Raw genomic sequence first — 27988 nt, forward strand, 5'->3', positions numbered from 1 at the left:
ACTTCATTAACTTATTGTCCGCTAAACAGTATTCAACATTTCTTAATAAATTCTAATAAATGTTAGAAGGTCCAGAATGGCTAGGTAGCCAATAATAACGTGCCTCTAGAGAAACTAATTTTGGTCCAAAATACTGATAGACATTATAGAAAAGGTTCAATTGTATAATAAATTACTAATATTGACAACAGAGTTCACTGGTGCTGATATTGGTAATGTTTCTAATAATGCTTCTAATAACGCTTCTAATGATGCTGCATTGATAGCTATTAAACACCAAGACACATTTGTCCTAAGGAGACCCATTGAACAATCTTTAGAGAGAGTTATCGCAATTCTTGAGAAAAACTCTAAGCTCCTTTTCGTTGAAGAGAAGAGACTGTTCCTTGAAGAAGACATGCTACTTGTGGATAATGCCTACTACTTGCAGACTCACTCTTGAAGTTAGTAACATTCCTTTTGGCCAGGGAGCTTTAGGTATGTGCAATACTTGCCTCTCAATCTGAAATTTGACAAGTGATCCGAATCGACTTTCATCCTAAAAAGGTAACTAAGAAAAGTGTTACAAGTCTCCTATTAAGACCACCTTCTTTATATGTGATTTGTTCAAGATGAATCATGAAATAATAAAACTAAAATAGAATATATAGTAGTATTCAAAGCTAATATCTATTGGTACTCAGGAAGTGCCGAGTTTAGATAATGTATTTGTCACCTGTTGAGATTCTTTGTCATCATTCTTCAGGAACTCTCATGCACATTGTTCCACTAACAAGCCTAGAATGATAAGGCAGCAGAATAATATATTAATTTTATTTAATGTAGATCCCTTAACTTTTATCCTCTACCAATTTTGTTAAATATGTTACTCTTATTTCTGCCTTTACAGAAAACCTAATAATATTATCTACCATAATATGATTAAATTAAAAACTCTACTAACGCTAAATGATAGATACAATATTTTAAATAAAAAAAAAAAAATAATAAAATACTTGTTAACAAATCCATAATTCCAAATATGATCAATTGTGTTTCAATAAGTATCTCTATAACTTTGAAGAATCCAACAAATTCAATATCTCTCGGTGGCCAAGTTGGTTTAAGGCGCAAGACTGTAATTTCAACACTGAAATCTTGATATCGGGCGTTCGAATCGCCCCCGGGAGACTTTTTTTATTTACTTTTTAATTAGTTAATATGACTACGTACGATAAGCCATTGAAATTAAAAAGAAATTAGTTAGACGATAAATGCTATGTTTATTAATTAGTAAATTTATACTTAGATGATTCAAATATATACTACATTATAAATTTACAGCCAGCGAACTTTATAATAATAGTAGTGAGGATCATTTATTATTGCTTTCTACCTAGTTTTGGATATTACTTAACATTATCTGGTAATAAAGGTCATGTCCCATAAAAAACTATCCTATTCTATTGCATATTATGGATATCAGGAACTAACCTCTTTGATTTGTAATTATTTGTATCACCAGCCAACTAAACTATTAGCAATAAATCTGTAAAAATTATAAGCTCTGTTGTTTGAAGTAAATCAGCAGTGATGTCAATTTTAAAATTAAATTTCTTATAATATCTGTTCTACCATCATTCTATTTTTTGCATATTATTTGTGCTGCCATAATGATATTTGTTCTTTAAATATGATAACGGTGAAGTTTTTGAACAAGTGTAATTTATTAGTGTGATCAAAAAAAAAAAAGTTAAAAAAATGTAAAGCCATAGCTGTTAAAAATGAGTAACTCTTAAGTACTCGAATGTTCCACTATTAAAGTTCGAAGCTGCGTCTCAATGAAAAGATCTCCATTTTAGTTTCATCAAACGTAAATAATTGTTTTCTATTTTCTTGTTAAAAAAAACAAACAAACTCTTATGATCAATCAATTTCCATTGATTCAGTAGAATTGTAGGACTCATAACTTTGATTGCCCAAACCGGCGTCCTGAATACATGGCATCTTCTCATCCAAACAGTATCCTTTTACCATATAATCCTCAACTTCAGCATATGGTTCTGAATCGCTGTCGTTCCCTGTCGTACTACTATGACTGTCATTAGTGCGATTACTATTAGTAATAGAAGGGAAGATGATATTATTAGCGTATGCCTGTCGAAGTTCGACAGAAGGGACATTCAATTGAGGTGTAGAATTAGTTTGTGCTATGTTATAGCTATAGTTTAGCTTCAATTTCTTACATTCATTTTCATGGTGCTCATTATAGGTTTCATGATAGTTACGTTTCGCTCTTCTTCTCTGCATCTTAGCCTGCTCCTGTTGGAGCATCATCAATGTCATATCACCATTGGTAATAACCGGAGATAATTGTGTATACATATTTTTTGTGCTTATAATTTACCAGTATGCAAGAGAATATTACCACTCTTCTGTTAAAACAAATGAAACAAAATAAAAATTCAATATCAGTCAATGCCTTCTCAATATCTAAATTTTTAAGGAAGCATCACTAATGTTACTTGCTGCTCGAAGGAGAAATATGATCTCATACAGTTTAACGTGAAAAAAAAAATAAATTAAAATTTAACATTCATATAAAAAAAAAGAAAGAAACTAAAAAAATAAAAATTAACGCACTCCCTTAGAATATCCTGCAGAAAAGTACTAACCGGGGCCCTCGAGAAGTATTTGCTCAATGCATTGTCTCTCTTCTATTTATTTTACCCGGAGTTTAGGGAAACACCACTGGACAACCAAAAAGTAAAATTCCAGCACGTGATTAATATTTTACCCTGCTTCTGCATATGCATCGAATGCTGACGTTATTTATTCTTCACTTTCTATAGGATAGCAGTTAGATAAGTGCGCACAGGGGAGGTGATATTTGTTAGCTTTTGTTCCCAAAAAGCAGCTGGGGGAGAGATGGAAAAAGTTATTGATTTCCTGATTAGTAAATAAGGTTATATTAATATTATACACGATATTTCCCCTTTTGGATAATTGTGTGGACATTGTCCTAATTTGTACTGGAGAAAATAAAAATCAACATAGCCAATTCTTCTATTTACATGTTTCCTAATATGGTAAATACGTAAACACTCTCTTTGTTTTCTTAGGAAATCGGATAAGCATATAGTGTATAGAGATGATTGTTTACATAGTCTTGAAATGTATTCGATATTCAACGGAAAGCAAAATATTTTTTTCTTGTCTCTTAATTCTTCTCTAGATTACAAAATTAGTATTGTTTCCATCGAAACCCTCATCAGCTCAATTAACTTTGTTCTAGGAAATAAATTTTTTTTTTTTGTATATCATAAAAAAGGATCTTAAAATCAGATATTCATTTGATATATTAGTGGGTATACAAGGTACAAAAAGAAAATCAAATTATTCAAAGTATTGTTAACTACGATCACAACAACAAATATAAAGAAATGAAACTGAAGGCTCCAACCGTTCTCGGTGTTTCTTTGAGATTACTTATTTTATTGTTTCTAGCGGGCAATGTTTTACTGTTAATATTGATTGTTCTATCTGGTAGTATTGATAACTATCCCGTCAATAGATTCTACTGGGTTGAAGGTAACACAAGTGGTATTCCAAATGCCCCTGGTGTAACAAGATGGACTTTCTGGGGTGCTTGTTCATACGAGAATAATAAATTGAACTGTGGTGAGTACTTGAAACCTGCTGCGCCAATTTCTCCAGTCGACAACTTCCACACCAAGGTAAATGTTCCACACTCATTTATTTCCAAGAGAGATGCGTTTTATTACCTGTCCAGATTTTCGTTCTGTTTCTTTTGGATTGCCTTAGCATTTGTTGGTGTTTCCTTCATTTTATTCATCCTAACTTGGTGCTCTAAGGCAATCACCCAAGTTGTTTTCATTCTTTTGTGTTTTGGTTGCACCTTCAACGTCACTGCTGTTGTATTGATCCAAGCCGCTGCAGCTATGGCAAAGAAGGCTTTCAGTAATGATGACAGACATGGTAAAGTGGGTCCAAGTCTGTTTGGTATAGCGTGGGCCAGTGTATTTGTAGTATTGTGTGAGTTGGTGACAGTTTTCTACTGGTTTATTAAATCAAGAAAGGAAGGTAAGAGTATTTTCAAGGAATCTGACATGGCATTCAAACAAAGAACCCCAGACTTCTTCTCTTACAAGAACAGACAAGAGAAGATGCCTACCATGGAAACTACAGAGGTCTATACTGCCGAACAGACACAACCACCAGTGGCTGCTGCTCCACCAGCAACTGTGGTACAACCTGCCCAACCGGAAACTAATCATCATGGTATTAACTTCTTCAAGATAAGGAGGTCAGAAAAGATTTCCAGCGGTGATGAGGAATCTGTTTAAGAGATCAATGCTAGTTGCTTAATTAGCAATTCTACAAAAATACAATCAAATTATATTCATATAATAATTAATACAAATACCAGAACAAAAAGGAAGCAATAGAGTAAATTCGTTGAAATTCTATATTTTTTTTTATTGGTTCACGGGATACCAGTGTTCAACAATTCTACTATTACATTTCATATTCGACATCCTATCTACATTCTAAATGGTAGATCCATAATATCACCCTAACCTCCAAAGATTGATACCCTATAATTTTAATATCCCCATTATCCCTCTACTTTATCTTAATGTTTAGCCTAACAGAAATGTCATTTGCTGTTGAGCAGAACCCCAACTTAAACTATTTACAATACCATACTATATAATTATTAATACATACAGTACTAGTTTCTTTTTTTATGCTTTTATGGTAGGCATCACTTTGCCAGTACGTTTGCTTATAATCATTATATATAAAAAAATAAGGGTTATTAAAAAAAAGGCAAGGATAGTAAATTACCATGAAAGAAGTATATAAATCATAGACAGCCGTGCTATAGCTGATTTGTATATATTGAAATATGGTGCCGCTACTAAGAGCTAGACCTCTGTTGTACAGATACTTTCATGCAAATTATAAGAAAAAATGGATCACTCCTAGCACAGAGACTGAACAGGCTTATAAATGCTTCTGCGAGCAGTTTAATAAGAGGATACCGAACGATGCTGAGCCCATAGATGCAAATATTGATATAGTGAGGGCAGTACCGGAATATCGAAAACATGTTCTATTGGTTTCTGACATTGATATTGATCTCAAAAAGCCGGTTCATGTTTGGAAAGACATCTGGGAGTCACGTATCGAGCAGAATCATCAGTATCCCTTTGATATCATACCGAAACTAAACTTTGGCCCCGGGACTCTATTTAATGCAATATCTGTGGTGTCCTCCACGGAGAATTTACCGAAACCTTCGGAAGGAGTTTATGATTTTATTATTCTGCCTGAAATGAAGCTGTATCGAATCCGAGAGAACGATATTGCTAATTTCAATGCATACGTTAATTCTGGAGAAACACGACCCACACCGAAGCTTTCATTTAATGATTACTTGAGTGGTGAAGTGTATAAAAAAATAGAGCAGGACTCAAAAATCAATGAATCTAAGGTGACCGATAACTACGATTTAGAAAGCTTGTCACTAGAAAATAAAAAATGGAGTTTCGTATGCGGTCATCGTAAAAGAGATGAGAGATGTGGTCTAATAGCTCCAGAAATTGTGGAAAAACTTTCTACGTTAAATGAAGATATGAATTTAGCCATAATTTCTCATATCGGGGGCCATAAATATGCCGGTAATGTTATTTTCTATCTTCCCCACGATACTAAGGATAACGCCCCACATCTTGATGCCTTATGGTTCGGAAAAGTGTATCCAAATAATATTGCTAATATTGTGGAAGAGTTAAATAATGGTGTAATCATAGAAAATAACTTTAGAGGAGGTATTTCTCTGTAAATAATTGAGACTATCTAGATATATCTGCCCATATATGATTATATATAAATTTATTTTTACATGAAATTTGACCTGATCTTGGATAAGTAGCTTGATATTTCAGTAGTTTCATTAGAATTGAAGCGCTGTTTAGAAATAAACTCTCGTAAATCAAGAGGAAGCAAGCCGTAAGTCTCACAGAGATCACCGTCGATAACAGATTTAATAGGTGAGTAATAACCCCTATATTGTGTGTGATCACACTCAAGGATACTTCCTCGACCTTCTATTAACTTTTGCTGTTCTAATTTAGGAGTAGATATATTGAAATCTATCGCTTTTATATTTTCTTCATCGTCATCTTCATCTTCTTGCTTCTCAAATTCACCACCTACCTTCTCTAACAAACCCTCTTTCTTTAGGAACCATAACTCGTCTGCATCCTTTAACATTTTTTCAATCTTTTTCAATTTGGTAATCTCTGATTTAATTAATAGAGGCATTAAGACACCGATAGTCCCTTGCAGTCCAAAATAATAGATTATTGGCCTACTTGCCATCTGTACTGATTCTTCAGAAATAAATTTCATCGGTATATCATTAATGAAAATGTTCGTTATGAGATCCAGTTTGAATGGACAATCCAGTATGTTTGGAGCTTTCGTCCTGAGAGGTCCATTTTCTTTGATTAAATACTTTTGAAGTTCCTCTAGATTATTATCACACGTCTGTAGTAACCTCTCATTTTTTGTCGATAGTCTTAGTGTCCAAATATTTCCAAACTTATCACCACCTATAACAGTGGAACGATCTAGAAACTTCAATGCTGTAACATCTCTTGGTACAACATCATTTGCCAGTATTTCCAGTTGTTTGTTTTTCACATTGTATTGTAAAAGTGTAACCGAGTTCTTGGAATCACCAACGGCAATACGTTCTTCTTTCCAACTTTCCACCTTCACAATTGTACTAATATAATCAATTGGTGGGCTTACATATTTAACCAATAACTTTTTCTGACCTAGATCCATGAAGACGAGTTTATTCTTTAACGGAAGTACCAAAATATTTCGGAAAACAGTTATAGTATAGGCATTTTCTTCTAATTTGGTTTCATGTAATTTATTCAAAGATAAGGTTGTCCCCTTTGAATTGGTGAAGCCGAATTCATAAGTGTGTAAAATGCTAGAGGAATCCAAAAGAACTAGATGCCACTTTTTTGTAGAGAATTTTGTCAGACATGCTGTACGAGTTTCGATATTCTCAAGTTGAACGGCAGGGGTATCACTGTTATCAGAATTAATATATATTATTCTGTTGGTCTTCCCATCAGTTGCCAAAAGTTTTGTACAAAATGGCGAAAGATTTTTGTTTTCGATAAAAAGTTTAATACTCTTACCTTGATCATTGAAAAACAGGATATCGATACAGCGAAAAGTAATCTCATCAAAAGACAATTCTTCATCCTCATCCTCATCCTCATCCTCATCCTCATCCTCATCTTCATCTCCAGCCTCTTTATCTACGTCATCATTTTCACCTGGATCATCAGTTGAATCTTGAATGTTATCCTTAAGAACTAGTGACTCAATACCGAACCAATTATCCATGTCAGGTAAGAACTCGAATCCACCAATAATTAAATTACCTTTGGAACCTAAAGAACACGAACAGCCATTAGTTGCTATATTTTCTGAAGCTAATGGTCTTGTTGTGATTAGTCTCTTTTCCGAATGTAATGACAATGGCCTAACCAAGAACATATTATTCTTTGTATAACTGGCCCATGATTTATTACCATGAATTAACACTAACAGCTCATCTTGTTCATTTCTTTTCAAATTCTTATTATCTACCTCATCATCACTATCTTCGTCGCTATTACTAGCATCATCGTAATTGGGACAAACCAATACATAACTTAAACTTTTAATTGCTCTTGAACCTAAATTCCTTTTCTGTTCATTAGTGATATCCATGGTTCTTAAGTTTATACTGTTAACAACATAAGTACCGTCTTCAAGACCAATATGTAAGCTCATCAGCTGCTTTCCCTTCTCTAGTAACAACAGTGATGTGGGGGTGGACTCTAAACTTTGAAAAGCCAAAATTTGTAGAGCTTTATTTTTATCAGTCATATCCAATGATAAAATGTTCACTATACTATCTTTTGTACCAATTGCAAGGATTGGACTAGGTAGCAAGGAGTTTTCCACTAGAGAGATAGAAGTAATTATGTTGTCAAGTTCTGGTCTATATTGGTATTCAACTAGTGTATTTTTATTCAGTTGAAAATAAACAACTTCGTTATTAGATAAAGCCAATACTACTTGTGATGAGTTCGACGCGGCATGAACAATGGTAACACCAGCAGGAGGAAGCCAGTTGAAATTGAAACTAAATTCATCTGTCTTCTCATTAACCACTATATGTCTCATTTCATTTTTGCAAACCTGTACAATTGTGTTAGAGGACATAGATCCTACATGTAAAGTCAAATCATCCTGCATCTTAAAGGAGTCCCCGGGAGGCGTAAACTGTTCAATAGTATCATTTTCAATTTTTAGTATTACAGTGGTAAAGTTTACCATAGAGAGAACAATAAAAGAATGATAGGTCTTGTGCTCTAGTTTCAATGTATAAAGATTGTAGACGCCACCTGGTAGAGGGGATGAGATAAACTCTCTTAATGGCACTGCATTTCTTAGTAAGCTTGTACTGTGCCTCCCGGTTTCGGCACTACTACCGTTAGAATGCAAAAGCGTCAATGGTGTTGTATCAGTTATTTTGATATTATTCAATAATGGATTCAAATTTCTGTGTTTTGAAATAATAGCTAAGTTTTCGTTCTCATTATCAATTTTGTCATAATTTTCATCGTCATCACCAAGGCCTTCAAAATTCAGATATATATGGTCGTATAGGTATTGGGAATTAATGTACATAGACCCATTATCAAAGATGTTGAGATTGGAGCTGTTTGAAATATTCGGTACTTTGTCAAAATAGCATAATTTAGCTACGGGTCTGTTTCTATCTGATTTATTAGGGTCCACACGAATCTTAAATATATGTCCAGTATTCATTTGAACTAGTAATAGGAAGGAGTTATCCTTCATAATCTGTAATCCTGAAGCCACAATCATAACGTTATCATGCGACTCCTGAATATCAGATGGGTATTCACACTTGAGACTATAAAAGCCTAACATATCCTTAATCATGATATGGGTACTGAATCCAATAACAACAAACGGGTTATCTTGACTTGAACGTTTCTCAAGTGTAGTCATAACCATGGATTTCAAGTCAGGTAGATCGACTAAGAAGCTGGGAGTATCGCTAGGATCATTAGACTTCAAATTGTAACTATTAGAACGTATCAAACTCTGCAAGTTTTTGTCAAATTGCCAGAACTGCAGAGAGAACATCTTGGATTGAGCATCTAACTCAAGCGTGACGTACCTGTCTGGGAACTGCCGCATAGCGACCATATCAACAACCACAGTAGAGGGCTCCTTAGGAAAAGTGAGCGGCGACAAGAACAATTCCCGCGAGTTCCAATCTATCGGCACCACAATACGCTGGTTCTGACTCCCAACAACAAGTATAGAACCACGAGAACACCTTAACAAAGGCATACAGGAGCGAACTAGCGTGGTATCCAGCTTGTGAAGGAATATGGGCTCCATATACAACCCGTTCGTAGAAACTGATATGAAGCGACACACCACAAGGTTGCCGTTTTCTCCCAGAAGCACAAGGCAATCCCGAGCCTCATCACGCCCTTTGAGTACATCAGCAGCAAGTATAGTTGTGAACAGAGGAACGCTGTTGCCAAGCTTCCTCCTGCGCTTGTCCTCGAATGAGTACAGCTCCACATGACTCTGCGTCACGAGACAGAGCTCATCGGGACCAGAGAAGAAATTACCGCGAAGAGACCACAGATAGTTACTCTGCCGTTTCAGCGTCAGATGATAAAGCTCCATAAAATGTGTGCAGAGTGTGTGTCCAGATGTTAGTATTATAGCTTATCACAAATCTTAAAAAAAGTTACCCTCCTCAATCAGACGATAGCGCAAAAAGTAGCTAAATGGCGATAATAGCGATCTTTAAAAAAAAAAAAAGTATTTAAAGGGCGGTAAACCGAGAAGATATTTTTATAATTCTTTTCTTTTAGCTCCTTTCAATTGCTGATGATAGGGAAAGGGTAAAAGAGGGGGATTTGTAATAGAGTAAGATAGATATTCTAGTTCACTCTCACTTCTCACTAAATTATAAATTACAAATTTTTTTTTGGTGGCAATAACGTAAGGAAGATTACCCAATGAATCTGACCAAGGTATTGAAAGAATAGACAATGGGGGAAGACGTTGAACGAAAATAACAACGAAAACTGAGGGTTGTGAGCTCTCTTTCCCCTCTTTAAAAGTGTCGTAGTTCGAGAAAAAAAAATAAAATCTGGAAGAAGAAATAACAAAAATACAAGAACTTGAAAATTTTTTTTTTGCCTTTGTTGTGCTGGGTTATGTATGTTAGAATGCAGAAGAATATCTAGAAACTAGGGAAAAAACTAAACTGAAGACATATCTTAGTAAATACCATGGGAGGATGAGCACGATATATGAAAAAAAAGGAAGGTGGGGCAACAGGGGATGTGTCTTCCACGGAAACGCTTGCAGGGGCTTTTACCGGTTATTTATTTACTTTTTTTTCAGTTGTGTTTGTTTTGTTAATTAATTCAATTGTATTAAGAGAAATTTGGCAGTAGAAAGAGGGTTAGGGTCTTGAAAAAAGACAATTTTTTTCTTCACTCCCTTTGCCCCCCACCATCAATTTTTTTTTTTAATTATTTTCTTTAGACAAAGGGCTACTTTAGGAATTGGATACTGTTGCTTTTTGGAAGAAATTAATTAATTAAATTTTTTTTGTTATATAAAGTCTTGCTTTTACCTACTTTCTTATTCGCATTCATTATCATTTCTAGTTCTTTATTCCTTTGGCCTATTCAAACTATTGATAAAAAAACCAAGAGTTATCAAATAACCAAACAATACCAACTACACATAATGGAAATTTACGTGAGACTAAACGACGATATCGAGCATGATTATGCCTTCCAAGTTAACAAGGAGGATACTATAAATTCAAAGATCAAGAAGATCTTCCAATCGGACTTGAGTAAGATCATGGTCTTGAGACCATCTATCTTTCATGAATATAGACCATCTAGCTACAAGAAGAGTGATCATCCTGGTTTCCTAACGAATGGTGGCTGTCTGATCTTTGATTACGATGCTAATGAGAAAGAGTATCTAAAGGATCTTGACGAAGAGAAGCCTCTTTTCGAGCAATTGTGGCCTGGACAGCTGATAGTTCCGCAATGGAAACTAGCCAAGAAGACTGTTGTCCTTTTTGCTCTGCTAATGATTGGCTGGTTGTACACTGATTTGCCAGATTGCATCTCTCCAACACCTGGTATCTGTCTGACTAACCAACTTTCGCGTTTAATACTGCCTTTGGTTAGACAATTCGAAATGCACGAATTGGCTGCTAAATTGGAATCTGAGATCCAACCTAACTTCTCCAGTATCGAGGCCCAATGGGTTTTCTTTGCCTTCCACATCTTCAAGATCATCTGTATTACCACCTTCTTCTACCTAGGTATTGCCAACCCAATCACTTTCAACCCTATCAGACTATGGTATTTGAGAAATGAATTGGATATTCACAACCCAAAGTTCAAGAACATGTTAAAGGTTATTGGCTGGATTGGTGCCAGAAAGGCTACTTATGACGCTTACCAAACTAACTTCTTCAACTACATGATTGACAAGTACGGTGGCCAAGTTAAGGCATACAGAGCTGGTATTATTAAGCAAGTCGCCAGCCCAGGTGTTAAATTGCACGAAGGTGAAGGTTTCCAAACCCCATTGAAGGATAGATTCACTGCCTCCACTTTCAAAGAGATGGAAGAAAATGAGAGATTTATCTTGAGTGAAGAATACTTTGTTGAATTGGAAAACAATCTTAAGGAAAACTTGGACAAGTGTAATGGTGATATTGGTAACATGAATATGGAAATCAGAAGATTTAGAAGATTTGGTATCTACGAACCAAATGAGAAAATGTCTGATCTGTTCAAAGCCAGAAGAGCTAGAGCCGATAGAGAGAAGGCTGAAAGTGCAAAGGAAGAGAGCAAAAAGACTAAATGAATGAATCAAAACGACTTCATTTATTCTAATCCTCAATTTATCCATAAAAACTCATAAAAACGCTGGCTTAAAAAAAAAAGCTGAAGACATACGACATTGAAATTCCATTCTTTTTGACATATTGTACTTGTAATGACCATAAATTCTTTTTATTATTTTTCTTTCTTTATATTTACTCTGACCATTAGATGATTACCATCTACTTTTTTTTATTATTTTTTCTACTGCTTATTATACTTTCCTTTTATGTATCTTACATTATTAGATAGATGTAATTATAAAAAATATTTTATCATGATTATAACTATTCTCAACAATATTTAGTATGTGCTTCAAGCGGTGTATATATCGTTGACAGCATTGTCTGCCTGTTATCGTCTACGAAGGTGTATGTGCTCCAAATCGATTCTATATCGTATACATTACTCTCAAGACGGCGTATTACCATATTATTAATGTTTCTCATAACTACATTATGGACAAATGACCTTAGGTTGTAATATTGACCTTTTAAAGGCTCATGACTCAACTGGTAACTGATCCACATGGCGGCTATCATCAGAAAACAGAATTTACAGATAAAGAAGCTCCACACAAGCACACTAAATAGCATAAATGACAATAATACGGCTTCCTCGTGATTTTGTAAGGCGATTAACTTGATTCTGTGGAAGATGCCTCCAAAGTTCATATAATCGTTCTGTAGTTTCCCGCTTTTAGACACTAGGATAGACCACAGAGTCATACTGTTAATCAGCTGTCGTGGAGACTCACCAAATAACAGCCTAGGAGCGCCCTTGATCTCAAAGTAAGACCATACACTTAGTTTCTCAAAGTAGCTAGCGGGTTCAATACGGCTAAATAGACAGAACAGCCTGAAACTTCTTAACGAAAGATAAGTTCTCGTGCAGTTGTTCAAGTACATCCGAGAAATTGACCTCCTGGCCTTCGAGTCTCTCAAGAGCCTGATAGCTACTAGGATATCAAGTGCCCACAGAACAAAAGAAATCAGAATACAAGTGCTAAAGAGCCATTTTGTAATCTTAAAAGGCACAATTGGCTGCACGATGTTGTTAGACCAGCTATTCAGCGCAATTAGCTTGTAGCAGGTATACAGGTCAGAAACCAGCACAGCCACTCTCATCAGTGTCATCACCCAAACAATAATATACTTACATACCCAAGTACAAGACCCGGATTTGAACAGGTCTAGGTCTATGTCGTCGAACTGAAGGTCCTCATAGGCACTAAAATCGAAGTCAACCATTTCTACAGTCTACATTGTGTCAATGGCGTGGTTGAGTTGGTTACGGGTGTCTTCATATTTATAACCAGTTAAGCCCTTATTAACAAGTCAAGCTGTGTAATATTATGATACTTTGAACCATTGTAAGCTGTTTTGACCTGAAATGCCCATTTTTTAAATTTTGGAAGCTCATCGCATCGTCAGGAATTTTTTTAAATTGCAGTCAGGGCATCGAGGAGGGCCTCAATTGAACATATTCTGGTCATATAGAAGGGCCTACAACTTTCTAACGTGTTTAAAACGCTGGTCAAGGACGTGTGCAAGTAGAGGCTAACTTTTGTTTGAACATGTCTGGTTTATTGGAACTGGAGGCCTCTTTTCTGCGTGAAAACCAGGCTTTAGTGCATGACTACCGCAATGTGGACTGGGAGAGCATGGAAAGTATACTGAGGCTTGTGAGTATGTTGGAGAAGACAGTGGTAAAGTATAAGGAGCCCAACAATGCGATAAAAGGGGCAATTAGTGGTGTTTTTACAGAAATTTTGGGCAAGTACCCATATTTATCGGCGATATGGAAGAAGTTTACGGCTGTACGATATCAGTTTGATGGGCTGGAAGCTTCTGTGGCCACTCTACGGGATGCTGTTACGAGATTTCCTGATTCTATTGAGCTATGGTGTGATTATCTGAGTGTTCTGGATGCGAATAATGCGGGCACTGTCGAAGAGAGAAGGTCGAAGTACGAGACTGCAAGCAAACATGTTGGGTACCACTTCCTTTCGCACCCGTTCTGGGACAAATACATCAAATTTGAGTCTGATAATGGCCAATGGGACAACGTTACAGCGATATACAAAGAGGTGCTCAGGATACCCTTACACCAATATGCGAAATACTTCAAGGCCTTCATGGCATTTAACAATGAACGTATCGCTGAAAGCGATAGGGTGACTAAAGAGGTGATATCTGCACAGTTGAAGAAGACCCAGACTGTGGTGAACAGCATTTGGCAATACGAGGCCAAGATTAAAAGGTCGACATTTACACTGGATACCTTACCTAGTACGGAGATCACCAATTGGGATGCCTACCTAACATTTTTATCTACAATACAAGCCGATAACAGAAATGAGCTGATAAACTCTGTGTTTAGAAGGTACCTCATTGCTAATGCCTTGGATGAGACTCTTTGGATCAGATATATAAGGTGGCTACTCAAATCAAAAGCATATGATGCTGAAGTACTTATACTGACGTATAAACATGCAAATGAGGTTCTGCCGTCCTCTTGTAAAAACTTACGATTAAATTTCCTCCAGTACCTAGAGAGTAATTATAAGTCCAGCCCTGACAGTTTCTATGAGGAATATTGTATCTTTATAGAGCATTTAGCCAAGATGTGGCCATCAAACAGTGTACTGGTTACAAAACTTTTGAAGCTGATAAAAAGGCATCAATTTGGTAACAAGTGGGGGGATGATACAAAGGAAATACTCCAACAACAAAATGGATATACTGCATATCTGGAACTTAAGATCAATGCCTATTTGAAGAATAACTATAGGAAAAACGAAACGTTAACGAAAATTCTAAATAATGATAATATTGGAGTACTACTGGTAGAGTTAATCAAAATGACTTGGCTGGTATTAAAAAATAAGATAAAGACAAGAAAATTACTAATGCAGTATGGAAAGTTACCTATTGTGAAGAACTCAGCTCCCTTTTGGATACTATATTATGAATTTGAAAAAAGTTCAAAAAATTTTGTGAAATTGAACTCTTTCATCCACAATCTTGGAATTAATATTTTCCTGCCGACCACTATTAAAAACGATATTCTAACTGACTACAGAGATTTTTACCTGACTAATTGTGATAACAATGAACATCAAGCAGTATCAACTTCATCAGATGCCCTTATTAGAACACTGCTCGATATTAACTCCGGACATATCGACAGCTATAAAAAGATAGATGCGAAGATTCCATTGAGCTCAAGAAAAACCTACAAGGAAAACGGTCACCCAGGTATAATAACTAACAGACCATTAGTGAAAAATCAAATAACCACTGAGAGTTCGAAGAAGTTCTCACAGTTTGCACCGGCACTTCCAATACTGAAAAATCTGGAGAAGTTGAATCAGCAACCAAAATATGCTGATTACTATACAGATGAGTATCTCTTAAATCAAAAAAGTACATAATAACTTTGGTTATTGGAGGTTTTAGACTATTAACAATAATAATATCACTTAATACAATATACTCTACATACATAACACTCTATAGAAGAATCCTACAAAACAAAAAACAACAAAACGAGCTTTAAATGAGCACATATCTATCAGAAGTGAACAAACTTAATTATTTTCTTCCATGTATGTGAGAAAATGATCGATTCATTGATCTATAATAAATTTTGAAAATATTTTTCAGGCTTGGAGATTATTGCTTGATAATCTTAACCTTTTCTTCAGTAATATCAGCTGGAGTATCATCCATGAAGAAGAACTTGAAAAAGTGCTCAGCACCCCAACAACCAAAGAAATCGAACAATAAAGTGGCAGTCAACTTCATCTTGAATTCGTCATCCATTGGTACAAATTTCATGGATTCGTTTAGTTCTGGAATGAACTCAGTAGCACTAGCCAAAGCAAGACCAGTAACACCTAACAAACCGTAATACATACCCTTGTTATTTCTGATGTTTTCTCTGAATGGTTCACCTTGGTAGTTTACAGCAAATGTGGAAACTTGTTGAACCAATTGGATGATGTAAATACCAGTGTTTAACAAAGAAGGAGAAAATTCCTTTTCTAGATCGACTTGTGGTTCTCTTGGTTCTAGTTTATAAATCTCGGTAGTAATGTAAATCAAGGTAACAATGTGTACAGCAAATTGGGAAAGAATGGAACCCATGATATAAATGTTGAAAATACCAGCTTGTGGTCTTGCCTTAGATAGCTTTTGTAATGGCTTACCACGGGAAATACTCAAGAAACAGACAGACAACAACAGACCAGAAGCAGTAGCTTGACCGTCACCAAATTTGACACCGGCCATATAAATGATAGACAAAGAGTAAGCACTAATCAAACAATTCAATGCTAGAATCTTGTACATTTGAATGGTGTTAACTAGAGCACAACGACCTTGACGGATGATATTGGTAACAGCGGAAACATTAGCAAGCTTAGAAGTGAATGGAGCGGCACAGGATGCATCACCAAGCTTTAAAGTTGGAGTATCGTCATCTTGACCTTCAGTAGCACTAGAAATCAAACTTGCCAAATCGTTGGCACCTGGAGCTTGAGGTGGTTGGGTTGAACGAACAATCTCAATTGGTTTGTTGTTTGCTTCAATAACCTTCTTTCTGATTTCTGGAGTGATAGTAGTGCCTTGTTTTTCAATGGCAGTCAAGTAGTGAGGATTCAAAGGTCCTGGAGGATACAAATGAGCGATTAGTTCAGGAACTGGTGGAGGAGGTTTATTCCATCTACCCAAAAATTCAGCTTGCTTATTGTAAACATCCTTCATACCTTCCATTCTACGTTGATCGGCAACCTTCTTCAAACCCTCTTCTGTACCGTTCAATAAAGCAACACCGACATGGGCTTGCTTCAAAGCACCAACATCATTAGTACCGTCACCACACATCAAAGTTTGGTAGCCCATATCCTTCAGATTGTTCAAGATGAATTCCTTTTGAGCAGGGGAAACACGGGCATAAATCCAAGCGTTACGGATAAGATCTCTTAGTTGACTGTGGCCCTTCAAAGCTTCCAAAGCGTGACCAGTAACGGCAAGATCGTATTTATCAAATATTTCACGGTGATCAAACTTGTCAGAGTTAACGTTGAAATCAAAAGATAGAGTTTCTTCCACATTTCTGAAAGTCAATATCTCAGTATTGTCCTTATCCAAGGTGTCAACAATCAAAGTTTCAGCATTAACAATACCAACTTCCTTAGCAACATGGACAGCGGTCAACGGATTGTCACCAGTAATCATAACACAGCGGTGGGCAGATTCATTCAACATACGGATAGTTTCAATAGCATCCTCTTTCAATGGACAGTGGAAGATCAAGAAACCCTTGAACTCCAAATCATTCTCAAATAAAGATCTGTCTGCATCTTCAATTTGCTTTTGGGACATCTTTTGGAGCTTCTTAGAGGCCAAGGCCAAAACTCTTGAACCAGAACGTGTAAAGGACTTGTAAATTTCATCGTAGTTTTCAGGAATAGTGGCTAGTCTTTCACGGATAGTTTCAGGTGCACCCTTGACGGCGGAGTACAATTCTTTGTTATGAGAAGCAACAGAGGAGGATCTCTTCAAAGCAGAAGAGAATTGGAAACGACGTAGAATAGAGACTTCACCGACTTTGTCTTTGGAAACCTTGTCTCCCTTTTGGACAGCCCATTTTAAGGCCTTCAATGTAGCCTTTTCCATAGGGTCACCAACGACATCACCGTCATCTAGTTTGACTAGAGCATGGGCGGCACCGATAACCAAAGAAGTATCTGAGGGACAGTCTTCAGCGGTATATAAGTGACGGATTTCCTTTGGATCAGAAGAAAGACCAGCAAGACCTTCGAAGACCAGGTCTTCGCCAGTCAAGGTACCGGTTTTATCAAAACAACAAACGTCAATTCTACCAGCGAATGGAATTCTGAATGGTTCGGTACAGTAGACATAGAACTTACTTAGGGCAGAAAGCGAACTGTTGACAGCCATGGTCAATTCCATTGGCAACTCAGGTGGGACGACAGAAGTGATAATCAAGATACAGTCCAAGATCAACTTCGATTGGATTCTACCCATTTTAGTACCTTCAACCCAAACGTACCAGGAGGCCACAACAGCGAAGATCAATAAGAATAGAATGAAGTAGAAAGCTTCCTTATTATCGACACCAACACGTTCAGAAGAATAGATCATAACACGAACAAGAGAACCTTGGGAAGTTTCAAACCCAGTCTTTGTGACAATGGCCACAGCACCTCCATCTGGTGGGGCAGGGAACTTATCCGACTTCTCAGGGGCGGTGACTTGTAGAACTTTAGTACCACCGTGCAATACTGATATTTTATCAGTACCTTCAATTTGTAATTCATCATTGGCAGGGCGCAATTTGATGGATTCCTTAAGCAGTGGAGTGGATTCACCGGACAGCATGGCCTCGTTGACGATACAGCTACCGTCAGCTAGGATCAAATCACAAGGTAATGCACTGTCATCAGCACTTCTAGTAACTGAGACAACATCCATTGGTAGAAGTTCATTGGTCTGTATCTGGACCCATTTACCGTCTCTCAACACGTTGATAGCGTATGGCTTGACACCCATAGTTCTGAACTCTTTCAAAGCCGTCAATCTCTGGAACACAGAGGCAGCCTCCATGGATAAGATCATGAACAAGTTGAAAAGAGACAAGTACCAGTATTCATCCAATAGCCACAAAGCCACGCAGAAGACTTGGAAAACAAAGAGAGGAGCCACTGCGTGTTCCTTAAACAATTCCATAAACGTAGGGATTGGGATATCGAACTCGTTACCACCGTACAACCTTCTTTCATGAGTCAAATCACCGTTATTACCTTTACAACTCTGGAAATCAGCAACCTTGGGGTTACCGTCAATTAAGAACTTAGGAGAGGAGAAAGCCTGGTCCTCATCGTGCCACAAGAACCTCTTCTTCTGGAATTGGAAGAAAGTCTGCAAAACACCACCTTCACTGACACGTTCAATTTTGACAATATCAGAAGAACCATTGTTTGGATTAGTATGGATCAAAATGTGAGAGGCCTGATCAAGGTTCTTAACAGTAGCGTAATTGAACCATGCAGCTATGTCAACATTCCATTCAGGCATCAACAGCACCAGGATATTTATAGTAACAATGGTACCGAGGTAAACGAAAGTCCACTCAGGACCCTTAATGTACTCATCGTACTGATTGTAGTAAATCTGAGCAAAAGTAGCATAAAGCGGGAAAAATGGCAGCGTATATGGCCTAGCTAACAGCGTCTTAGGCACAAGTAACTGCGAATCCTTCACAATGGGACTGATAACGTTATCACCCATCGTGTATTTATGTTTTCTATCGTTATTTGATATAGGTTATTTTCCTGCTTATCAAGAATCAAAGCAACACCCAGTAAGAAGCTTATTTAACCTCTATCAAGACCAATTGAGTTTGATTAAACCAACAGCAATGGACTGGTGCAGCATTGAGCGACTACCGTTGAATCGCCACCTCATCGCGTGCAAACAGCACGAGCCACCAAAATTTTTTCAAAAGCCGGGTAAAAGGGGTGTATTGAAATATTGATTATATTATATTATTATTATATTATTATCAAATATTACTATATATTATAATGATTTACATCAATTTATATGTATCGATTTGTTATATCGGGTTATTTTCATTTATTATCTTTAATTTATTAATACAGAACTGGAAAAGGTGGTGAAAGAGAAACAAAAAATATGTATATATATAGCAAAAAACAGAGAGGGAAATATTATACCCTCCAGACCTTTTCGTCAGCGATCATTAGATTGTTCTTTTGGGACATTATTTTCAAGCCTGCGAGGTACTCAGTCTTTGTATATTTTTCTTCTTCTGCGAGACTGTCGTTGATCTGGGTCAACAAATCATCGATAGGATAGCATTCTTCTTCGAACAGGTCTGTCTGCATCAATCTGGCGATTTCACTCGATAGTAATGAGAGTCTTGCCGTGGATATACTGGATTGATCCAGAGATACAGATTGACCAGCGTCCTCTTCCTGACCAGCAGCAGAGAAGTTGGATAATCTTGGAGTAGAGACCTCAGCAAGAGGTCCAGTTTGTGGATGAGACTGCGAGTGCCTTCTTGGTGTGCTCCTTAATTCAGACTCCAGTCTTCTGTGCAACTCTTCTTCATCTTCATTCAAAGTTAGCCTTTCCATGTCATGTTCTGCCATTGCCTGTTCTTCATCAGCAGCAGTGGCAGTATCGCTGTGTCCAAGCTCAGAGGCCAAGTTTTTGTATGCTTGAGATCCTTGGGAAGATTGGCTACTTGCTCCGAAATCCAGGTGTCTCCTTGGCGAGGCTGAGGATGGTTCATAGCCTCTTGGACCGAGTCTCTGCTTCTTCTTTGGTGACTTCTTTGGTGAACTCTTGTTAGATGGGTACTGCATATCCATTTCGAGGTCGGCATCAGTGATCTCACCGACATCTTCACCCAGAAGGGCAAATCTCAACAAGTTGGCAGCCACAGTGGCATCGACTTTGTTGATGGTTCTTGCGAGCCTCACCTTAGCGTGAGCAGTAGCCAGTCTGATCAGAGTTTCCAAGGTTCTTGCTGTAATTGGTGATTTCTTAGTATTTTCGTCGTTTCTTAGATCAGTGTAGTTCTTAACAATGACATCAATGGCCTCTTGGGTCAGCTGTGGCTCAATTCTTTCCTTGGCGTATTGAATATACTTTCTTAGGAACGAGATAGTGACCAGTTTAGGGATCTCAGTACCGTGGTAGTTACCACGGTTCTTCGCTAACATGGCACCGGCTTGTAGTAATGGGTTAAATTTTTCAAAGACACGGTCTTCTTCGTCCTGGGTTTCTGTTTCCTGGGTGTCGTCCACATCGTCATTACCTACTGACAACGAAAGGTTCAGTCTTTCTCGGATTGGTTCACCTTCAAGCATACCCGGTGGTAAGTATCTATGAGTTCTTAGCACGTGTTCACTAATCGATCTATCTCTAGCTTCGTTAATATCATCAGTGACCACAAAAAGCAAATCGAAACGAGACAAAAGCGAGTCTGGCAAAGCGATATTTTGATGAGGATCCCTGTTGACATCGTACTGGCCGAACACTGGGTTAGCGGCGGCAATGACACTACAACGAGCGTTCAAAGTTGTATGGATACCGGCTTTAGCAATGGTAACAGTTTGTTGTTCCATGACTTCGTGGATGGCGACTCTGTCTACGTCTGTCATCTTATCGAATTCGTCGATACACACGATACCTCTGTCTGCCAAGACCATAGCACCTGCCTCCAATCTTCTTTCACCAGTTTCTCTATCTGTTGTCACAGCTGCGGTCAAACCGACACCTGATGAACCTCTACCTGTGGTTGCGATGGCTAAAGAGGCAGTGTTCAGCACGAATCTAAGCATCTGGGATTTGGCGGTGGACGGGTCACCCACCATTAGGATGTTAATATCACCTCTAAGATGGGATCCGTTTTCCAAGTTCTTCTCAAGACCTCCGAACAACATCAGTAGGATAGCTCTCTTAATGTTCTCGTGGCCGTAGATTGAAGGAGCAAGTGATTGTGCGAGCAGTTCGAACACGTCCTTTCTCTTAGCCAGTTTGTTGATGTTTCTGATATCCAGGTCAGTGAGGTGTTCTCTTGCGGAGACACCAGTGGACCTTGCGTGTAATGGGTACACGCTGTTACCTATGATCAGTGTTCTAAATCCGTTCAGCGTGTTCGACTCGCCTTGATTCAGTCCACCTGCCCCGAGAGACTTGTAAACACCGACGATGTTTACTCTATCACCTGGTTTGGTCTTGTCTACGAGGTCATCGTCGAGGATAATGTCTATCGAGCGAGGGAGCTGACCTGCAGGGGCCATTTCTGGCATCTCCTGCACGGTAATACGTTGGTGATCGATATACGTACTGAACCCGTACTCCGTGGTCAGCTTATTCCCGTCGGTGTCCTCCGTAGGGTATATCGCTGGTGTTGGGACGCGAGTAGTCAGCGTCGTGGTCGCGTCCGTGTAGTCCCTGTAGTGGAACCTTCCGGTCTTCTCGGCGTAATGGACCGACCGCGTCAACTTAGGCCTCACCAGCGAGGTACGTGTCACGATACCCTCAATTGACACCAGTTTGTTCAAAAAGTACGAGTTCAAAGTACGGGGAGACAACGTGTGAGACCCAAACGCACCTTTGAACGAGATCCTCCAGGGCCTCTTCGCCGCGACGCCAGCACCACCGCCCGTCGCCGTGGCCGTGCTCTCCGGACCTAGGCCGGTGGTACTATCGTAGTCCAGGGCAGCGGCTATCTCGCTTAGCGCCCGCTCCGCGGGCGGAACATAGTAAGCGGGCTCCACCAACACGCCGCGCCAGAACTTCCTATCGAAGTCCCTGAGGTCGTCCAACGAGACGGCAACACGGTGTGGCCTCACGCTCTCAGTTAGCATACGCCCTTTCTTCGAGACATCCACGTCCATCAAGTCCACGTCTTCCTCCTCATCCTTGTCGTTACTATCCACGTCTCTGTTCGCATTGTGTTCCAGTATACCGCGGACCTGGTCCTTGTACACTTCGAAAACCTCTAGAAACTCCTGGAACCGCCGAACCCTGTCTCCAAACACCGCATCCGGAACGTCCTCCATTATCTATACTTGTATTAATTGGTTTGTCTTAGTATATCCGACACTACAATACAATTTAATTCAATACAATTACTACTCTTGCAACACAACTACACCTCATCGCCTTTTTAAAGAAGGCCTCTCTATCTCACACACTCACTGAAAGAGCCCAAAAAAAGGAAGAGGGAAAAATATTTGCATCATTATATACGATTACCCTTTTAGGAAAATATATTACCCCGTTCCAAGTGATATAGTCTTATAACATTATACGACACATCACGGGTCTCACAGCCGTACAGACCGCACCGAAATAGTACCATAGCATAGTATATTATATTATATTATATTATATTAATATATTACTATAGTATATATAGTACAGTACAGTATACAGTATATACCTTAATACGGTATAGTATACTGCTGTAATAGTATAGTATACTATAATACTATACTATACTGTGTAATATAGTGGGTATAGCAGGAATACTATATAGCTTAATACGGTATTATGTAGTTACAAAGTATAACTGTGCAATACTAGTGTATTGTCATTGTACACGTCTAGATAAATAGGGGTAACGTACTACATGACATACACAGTGTGAGCTGTATACGGTGTGTGCTGTACTATACCGTAGAGACACCACCGTAGAGACACTATAATACAGTACAACTCTACACAATTCTACACTACACTATAGTATACTATACATATACTATACTATACTATTTTATACATATACATATAATATAATATAGTATAGTATTATGTTACCCCGCTTTGTATAGTGTACTATATAGTATAGTATAGTATAGTATAGCATATAGTTATATAGTATATTGTGGTGTGAGGGTATTCTATACCCAGGGATATACATATAATATAATATAATATACTATGGTATACTATAATATACATACATATATTGTATGTATGTATATGGTAATGCTTTAAAGCACTTATCTATGATGTGGAATTGTGTAGTTTGACAAAAAAGAAACGACAACTGCAGGATTCGAACCTGCGCGGGCAGAGCCCAAAAGATTTCTAATCTTTCGCCTTAACCACTCGGCCAAGTTGCCATTGTATTTGGATGATATAACATAATATGGTGTTCATGTCTATCTCTACATATTAACTATAAAAAAGTTTTTAATTCATTAAAAAATTTTGATAAACAATATAATTAGAAATTTTAAATAGACATTTATATATTGATTATGTTATGTTTTTTTTTATTTAATCGGATCTTGGGGCTTCCTTGAAGGAGATAGCGGCTTCTTCACCCATGGCAGCGATGACAGTGACCATCAAGTCCTTACCTTCGTCGAAGGAGGCTTGCATGGTGTCACCCAACTCACCCTCTGGGTGTCTGACGTCGTCCTTGGTCTCACCGTCCATGGTCATCAAGGACAAGAAACCGTCATCGATATCCAACAATTGGTACTCGGTTCTCTTGACGAATGGGACCTCCATGTTGTGGGTGGATGGAGACAAATCTTCCAACTTCTTACCGGTGAAGATATCAATGGCAACCAAGTGGACCTTGGCGTGACCGTGCTTACCGGTCTTGGAAGTGGACATGTCGACAATCTTACATGGTCTACCCTTGATAACAACGAAACCGTTCTTTCTTAGTGCAGAACATTGCATTGGGTAAGTGGTAGACGAACCAGCATCAGCAGTCTCAAAGGTATGTTCTTCTTCAGCCATTATTTGTTGATATTAATATCTTGTTTTGTTTGTATTGAATAATTAACTCAATTACAAATTATTAAACCCAAAAATAAACACATCCATTCAATATATCTCATCATCATCTCTCATCAACGTCATCGGCATCACTCGTTTTCGTTCAACGACCAAAGCAAAGAACAAAGAAAATAAAAAAAATTTCATCGTACCTGATGCTATAACGTCACATTATATGTTGTGTTATACGTATAATCATGTGGTCTTTCGTATCAATGTATATAATAATATACGGACCTCACATGGTATACGTATATTATTACATAAAATTTTGAAGAAATTTCGTCAATTTTTTTTTTTTGTTTTGTTTTGTTTATTTTTAGGATTTGATGGATATTTGATTTGAATAGTGGTGGGTATGGAGTTTGGGGGAGGTTAATTGGTACTGGGATTAGCAGTGTAAAGCAAGGATGAAGTACAATAGGCCCTTTCTGGTGAGCTGTGTGGGGTCGCTGTTTGCGTTGTACCTTGTGTTGAAGTTTGTGGACAATGTTTTTGATCTGGCGACGGTGTTGTCGGTGTCGCTGGCGCGTCACTATATGCCAGACTTCCGTGGGGTGCCGCAGGTCGAGTTTCACGATCTGGAGGACTACAGGGGCCATGCGGACGGGTGGCAGCGCGGGGACAGGATCCTGTTCTGCGTTCCGCTCAGGGACGCCGCTGAGCACTTGCCCATGTTCTTCGACCACTTGAAGGCGATGTCGTACCCGCACCAGTGGATTGACCTTTCCTTCCTGGTGTCGGACTCGAGCGATGACACCATGGGTGTGCTGATGGAGAACCTGCAGCAGATCCAAGGGGACAAGCACCTGCGGTTTGGTAACATTGAGATCTTCGAGAAGGATTTCGGGCAGATCATAGGGCAGTCGTTCTCGGATAGACACGGGTTTGCCGCACAGGGTCCGCGTCGTAAGCTGATGGCTAGGGCACGTAACTGGCTGGGTTCTGTGGCGATTAAACCGTACCACTCCTGGGTATATTGGAGAGATGTCGACGTGGAGGTGATCCCACAGTCTGTGATGGAGGACCTGATGCACCACGATAAGGATGTCATCGTGCCAAACGTGTGGAGACCGCTGCCAGACTGGCTCGGTAACATCCAGCCTTATGACTTGAACTCGTGGCAGGAGTCTGAAGGCGGTCTGCAATTGGCAGACACGCTGGGCGAGGACAGCGTCATTGTCGAGGGGTACCCTGAATATGCTACATGGAGAACACATCTGGCATACATGAGAGATCCTAACGGTGACCCCGAGGAAGAGATGGAACTGGACGGTATCGGTGGTGTCTCGATCCTATCGAAGGCGCGTGTGTTCCGTTCGGGTTCCCACTTCCCAGCTTTCTCCTTCGAGAAACACGCAGAGACCGAGGCTTTCGGTAAACTCTCCCGCCGGATGGGGTTCAAAGTCATCGGGTTGCCTCACTACGTCATATGGCACATCTACGAGCCCTCGACAGACGACTTGAAGTACATGGCCTGGATGGCAGAAGAGGAAAAACGTAAACTAGAAGAAATACAGCTCCGTGAGTTCTACGATAAAATCTGGGAGGTCGGCTACGACGACATGAGAGACGACTGGTCCCACGAAAAGGACCTCATCTTCAAAAACATGGAACCAGATAAACGTGTCACCGTGGACTGGTCAGATAACCCCGGCGATCAACAGAAGGCCCAAAAAGCTGACATTCCACTAGACTTTGACCCTAACAGAGCATAGAACGAAGTAAAACCAAGAGAGCATCTGTTTTTCATGAACTAATAAAACAGCCTCTTACTCATTATCATAAAACCTGCATTCACAAAAGAACATTTAATAGATATAATACAAAGAAGTACATAGTATAAGTTCAATATATCACTATAGATACCATTAATAGACTAGACATTATGAAATTTCCGTTAATATTGCTGAATATTTGAATCTCAGAGATGGCCTATATTGATCATGTGATGTTGTAATTGTGTACGTTACAAATTTTTTTTTGGTGGGCCGTGGGATTTTTTTTTTGGGCGGCTTTTCGCCACTTTTAAAGGCATTGTTGGTATTAAAGAAGCATTTGGATAGTCAAAAGTGATGGTATTGGAAGGTCAGTAGAGCAGTAACGAGTAATTTGAAGTGTGCATTCGAACTCAGACTAGGATTTGGATAGTTTGACGTGAAAGAGCGGAATTTTTTTGGTTATAAACAAGGATTTTTTAAGGGTATTTTAAATGGTGAGTGTTACGTTCAAGAATTTCAAGAAGGAGAAGTATCCTGTTGATCTCGAGGGGTCTATGAGTGTTGGAGAAGCTAAGGAGCAGCTTGGTGGGAAGCTGGGGTGTGAAGCTGGGCAATTGAAGCTTATATTCTCGGGTAAGGTGTTGAAGGACGGCGATAGTGTTGAGAGTTGTAACTTCAAGGATGGGAGCGAGGTTATCTTTATGGTCTCTGCGAAGAAGGCTGGTGCCAAGGTAACTGAGTCTACTGCAGGCAAGGCTTCTTCTGAGCCTAAGGAGGCTGCTCCTACGCCTGCTGCTCCTGCTCCTGCTTCTACTGCTTCTGTTGAAGCCACGACAGCTACTGAAGATGATACTAATACCAATACTGCTACAGGAGAAGGAGCTGGACAGACACAGACGAGTGATGACGGGTTTGTTGTAGGGTCAGAGCGTAATGCTACTATTGAGAGGATAATGGAGATGGGATATGAGAGAGCGGAAGTTGAGCGTGCCCTTAGAGCAGCTTTTAATAACCCTGATAGAGCTGTTGAGTACCTCCTGATGGGCATTCCAGAGAATTTGAGACAGCCAGAAGTACCTGAGGCCAGCGCTGAGGGTGATGTCGAAGGTGAAGGTGAAGGTGAAGGTGAAGGTGAGGCTATGGAAACCAGTGAAGACGTGGGAGCTGCCGATGAGCCACCAGCTGAGGATGACTTGTTTGCTCAGGCTGCACAAGGTTCCGGTCCATCAGGTGCTGCTGGTGCAGGTGCAGGTGCAGGTGCTGCTGGTGCCGCAGGTGCTACAGGTCCACCAGGATCGATTGGTCTAACAATGGAGGACCTCCTCGCCTTGAGACAAGTTGTCTCTGGTAACCCAGAAGCTCTAGCCCCACTACTGGAGAATCTAAGTAATAGATACCCACAACTCCGTGAGCAGATAATGGCTAACCCTGAAGTCTTTGTTTCTATGCTTCTAGAAGCTGTTGGTGACAACTTGCAAGGCGCTATGGACTTCGAGAACATGGCTGAAGGTGAAGGTGAACTGGCTGAAGGTGAACAACCAGCCCAAATTACTCTATCTGAAGATGACGAACAAGCGATTGCTAGGTTATGTGAGCTTGGTTTTGAACGTACTCTAGTCATCCAGGTCTACTTTGCCTGTGATAAAAATGAAGAGATTGCCGCTAATATGCTTTTCAGTGAGTACGCTGATTAATATATATAATTAACGATCTTAACTAAAAAGCCAAACCCAAGAAAATACGTATAATAATTACAAACAATTGCATTTTTAATCTGTTCCCCCTCACTTCGGAGGATATAGAGATCAACAAATATATCTTTTTTTATATATAATGA

At 38.9% G+C, this 27988-nt stretch overlaps 12 protein-coding genes across 12 annotated transcripts; 6 read left to right on the top strand and 6 right to left on the bottom strand.

The window, feature by feature from the left end:
* Nucleotides 1–1905: 1905 nt before the first annotated feature.
* RNJ42_02320 (uncharacterized protein) lies at nucleotides 1906–2364 on the bottom strand (the record flags this gene model as incomplete). The annotated part of the gene is made up of 1 exon (XM_071052485.1): nucleotides 1906–2364. The coding sequence occupies one exon, from the start codon at nucleotides 2362–2364 to the stop codon at nucleotides 1906–1908; it is 459 nt and encodes a 152-aa protein (XP_070906332.1).
* Nucleotides 2365–3422: 1058 nt separating this feature from the next.
* SUR7 (Sur7p) lies at nucleotides 3423–4346 on the top strand (the record flags this gene model as incomplete). The annotated part of the gene is made up of 1 exon (XM_071052486.1): nucleotides 3423–4346. The coding sequence occupies one exon, from the start codon at nucleotides 3423–3425 to the stop codon at nucleotides 4344–4346; it is 924 nt and encodes a 307-aa protein (XP_070906333.1).
* A 566-nt stretch (nucleotides 4347–4912) lies between these two features.
* Nucleotides 4913–5851, top strand: AIM32 (Aim32p; the record flags this gene model as incomplete). Its single annotated transcript, XM_071052487.1, has 1 exon — nucleotides 4913–5851. The coding sequence occupies one exon, from the start codon at nucleotides 4913–4915 to the stop codon at nucleotides 5849–5851; it is 939 nt and encodes a 312-aa protein (XP_070906334.1).
* A 56-nt stretch (nucleotides 5852–5907) lies between these two features.
* Nucleotides 5908–9819, bottom strand: RSE1 (U2 snRNP complex subunit RSE1; the record flags this gene model as incomplete). Its single annotated transcript, XM_071052488.1, has 1 exon — nucleotides 5908–9819. One exon carries the CDS (start codon nucleotides 9817–9819, stop codon nucleotides 5908–5910), a length of 3912 nt encoding a protein of 1303 aa, XP_070906335.1.
* A 1080-nt stretch (nucleotides 9820–10899) lies between these two features.
* GSF2 (Gsf2p) lies at nucleotides 10900–12045 on the top strand (the record flags this gene model as incomplete). The annotated part of the gene is made up of 1 exon (XM_071052489.1): nucleotides 10900–12045. One exon carries the CDS (start codon nucleotides 10900–10902, stop codon nucleotides 12043–12045), a length of 1146 nt encoding a protein of 381 aa, XP_070906336.1.
* A 310-nt stretch (nucleotides 12046–12355) lies between these two features.
* On the bottom strand, nucleotides 12356–13312 carry PRM6 (pheromone-regulated K(+) transporter PRM6; the record flags this gene model as incomplete). Its single annotated transcript, XM_071052490.1, has 1 exon — nucleotides 12356–13312. The coding sequence occupies one exon, from the start codon at nucleotides 13310–13312 to the stop codon at nucleotides 12356–12358; it is 957 nt and encodes a 318-aa protein (XP_070906337.1).
* A 326-nt stretch (nucleotides 13313–13638) lies between these two features.
* On the top strand, nucleotides 13639–15498 carry PRP39 (Prp39p; the record flags this gene model as incomplete). The annotated part of the gene is made up of 1 exon (XM_071052491.1): nucleotides 13639–15498. One exon carries the CDS (start codon nucleotides 13639–13641, stop codon nucleotides 15496–15498), a length of 1860 nt encoding a protein of 619 aa, XP_070906338.1.
* Nucleotides 15499–15739: 241 nt separating this feature from the next.
* On the bottom strand, nucleotides 15740–19381 carry SPF1 (ion-transporting P-type ATPase SPF1; the record flags this gene model as incomplete). Its single annotated transcript, XM_071052492.1, has 1 exon — nucleotides 15740–19381. One exon carries the CDS (start codon nucleotides 19379–19381, stop codon nucleotides 15740–15742), a length of 3642 nt encoding a protein of 1213 aa, XP_070906339.1.
* A 443-nt stretch (nucleotides 19382–19824) lies between these two features.
* MCM3 (MCM DNA helicase complex subunit MCM3) lies at nucleotides 19825–22692 on the bottom strand (the record flags this gene model as incomplete). The annotated part of the gene is made up of 1 exon (XM_071052493.1): nucleotides 19825–22692. One exon carries the CDS (start codon nucleotides 22690–22692, stop codon nucleotides 19825–19827), a length of 2868 nt encoding a protein of 955 aa, XP_070906340.1.
* Nucleotides 22693–23917: 1225 nt separating this feature from the next.
* On the bottom strand, nucleotides 23918–24391 carry HYP2 (translation elongation factor eIF-5A; the record flags this gene model as incomplete). The annotated part of the gene is made up of 1 exon (XM_071052494.1): nucleotides 23918–24391. The coding sequence occupies one exon, from the start codon at nucleotides 24389–24391 to the stop codon at nucleotides 23918–23920; it is 474 nt and encodes a 157-aa protein (XP_070906341.1).
* A 449-nt stretch (nucleotides 24392–24840) lies between these two features.
* On the top strand, nucleotides 24841–26148 carry ANP1 (Anp1p; the record flags this gene model as incomplete). Its single annotated transcript, XM_071052495.1, has 1 exon — nucleotides 24841–26148. The coding sequence occupies one exon, from the start codon at nucleotides 24841–24843 to the stop codon at nucleotides 26146–26148; it is 1308 nt and encodes a 435-aa protein (XP_070906342.1).
* A 494-nt stretch (nucleotides 26149–26642) lies between these two features.
* On the top strand, nucleotides 26643–27845 carry RAD23 (Rad23p; the record flags this gene model as incomplete). The annotated part of the gene is made up of 1 exon (XM_071052496.1): nucleotides 26643–27845. The coding sequence occupies one exon, from the start codon at nucleotides 26643–26645 to the stop codon at nucleotides 27843–27845; it is 1203 nt and encodes a 400-aa protein (XP_070906343.1).
* Between the last annotated feature and the right edge of the window lie 143 nt (nucleotides 27846–27988).

The sequence above is a fragment of the Nakaseomyces bracarensis genome, assembly GCF_045282275.1.
Source record: "Nakaseomyces bracarensis strain CBM3 chromosome Unknown Scaff9_0, whole genome shotgun sequence".
Lineage (NCBI taxonomy): Eukaryota > Fungi > Ascomycota > Saccharomycetes > Saccharomycetales > Saccharomycetaceae > Nakaseomyces > Nakaseomyces bracarensis.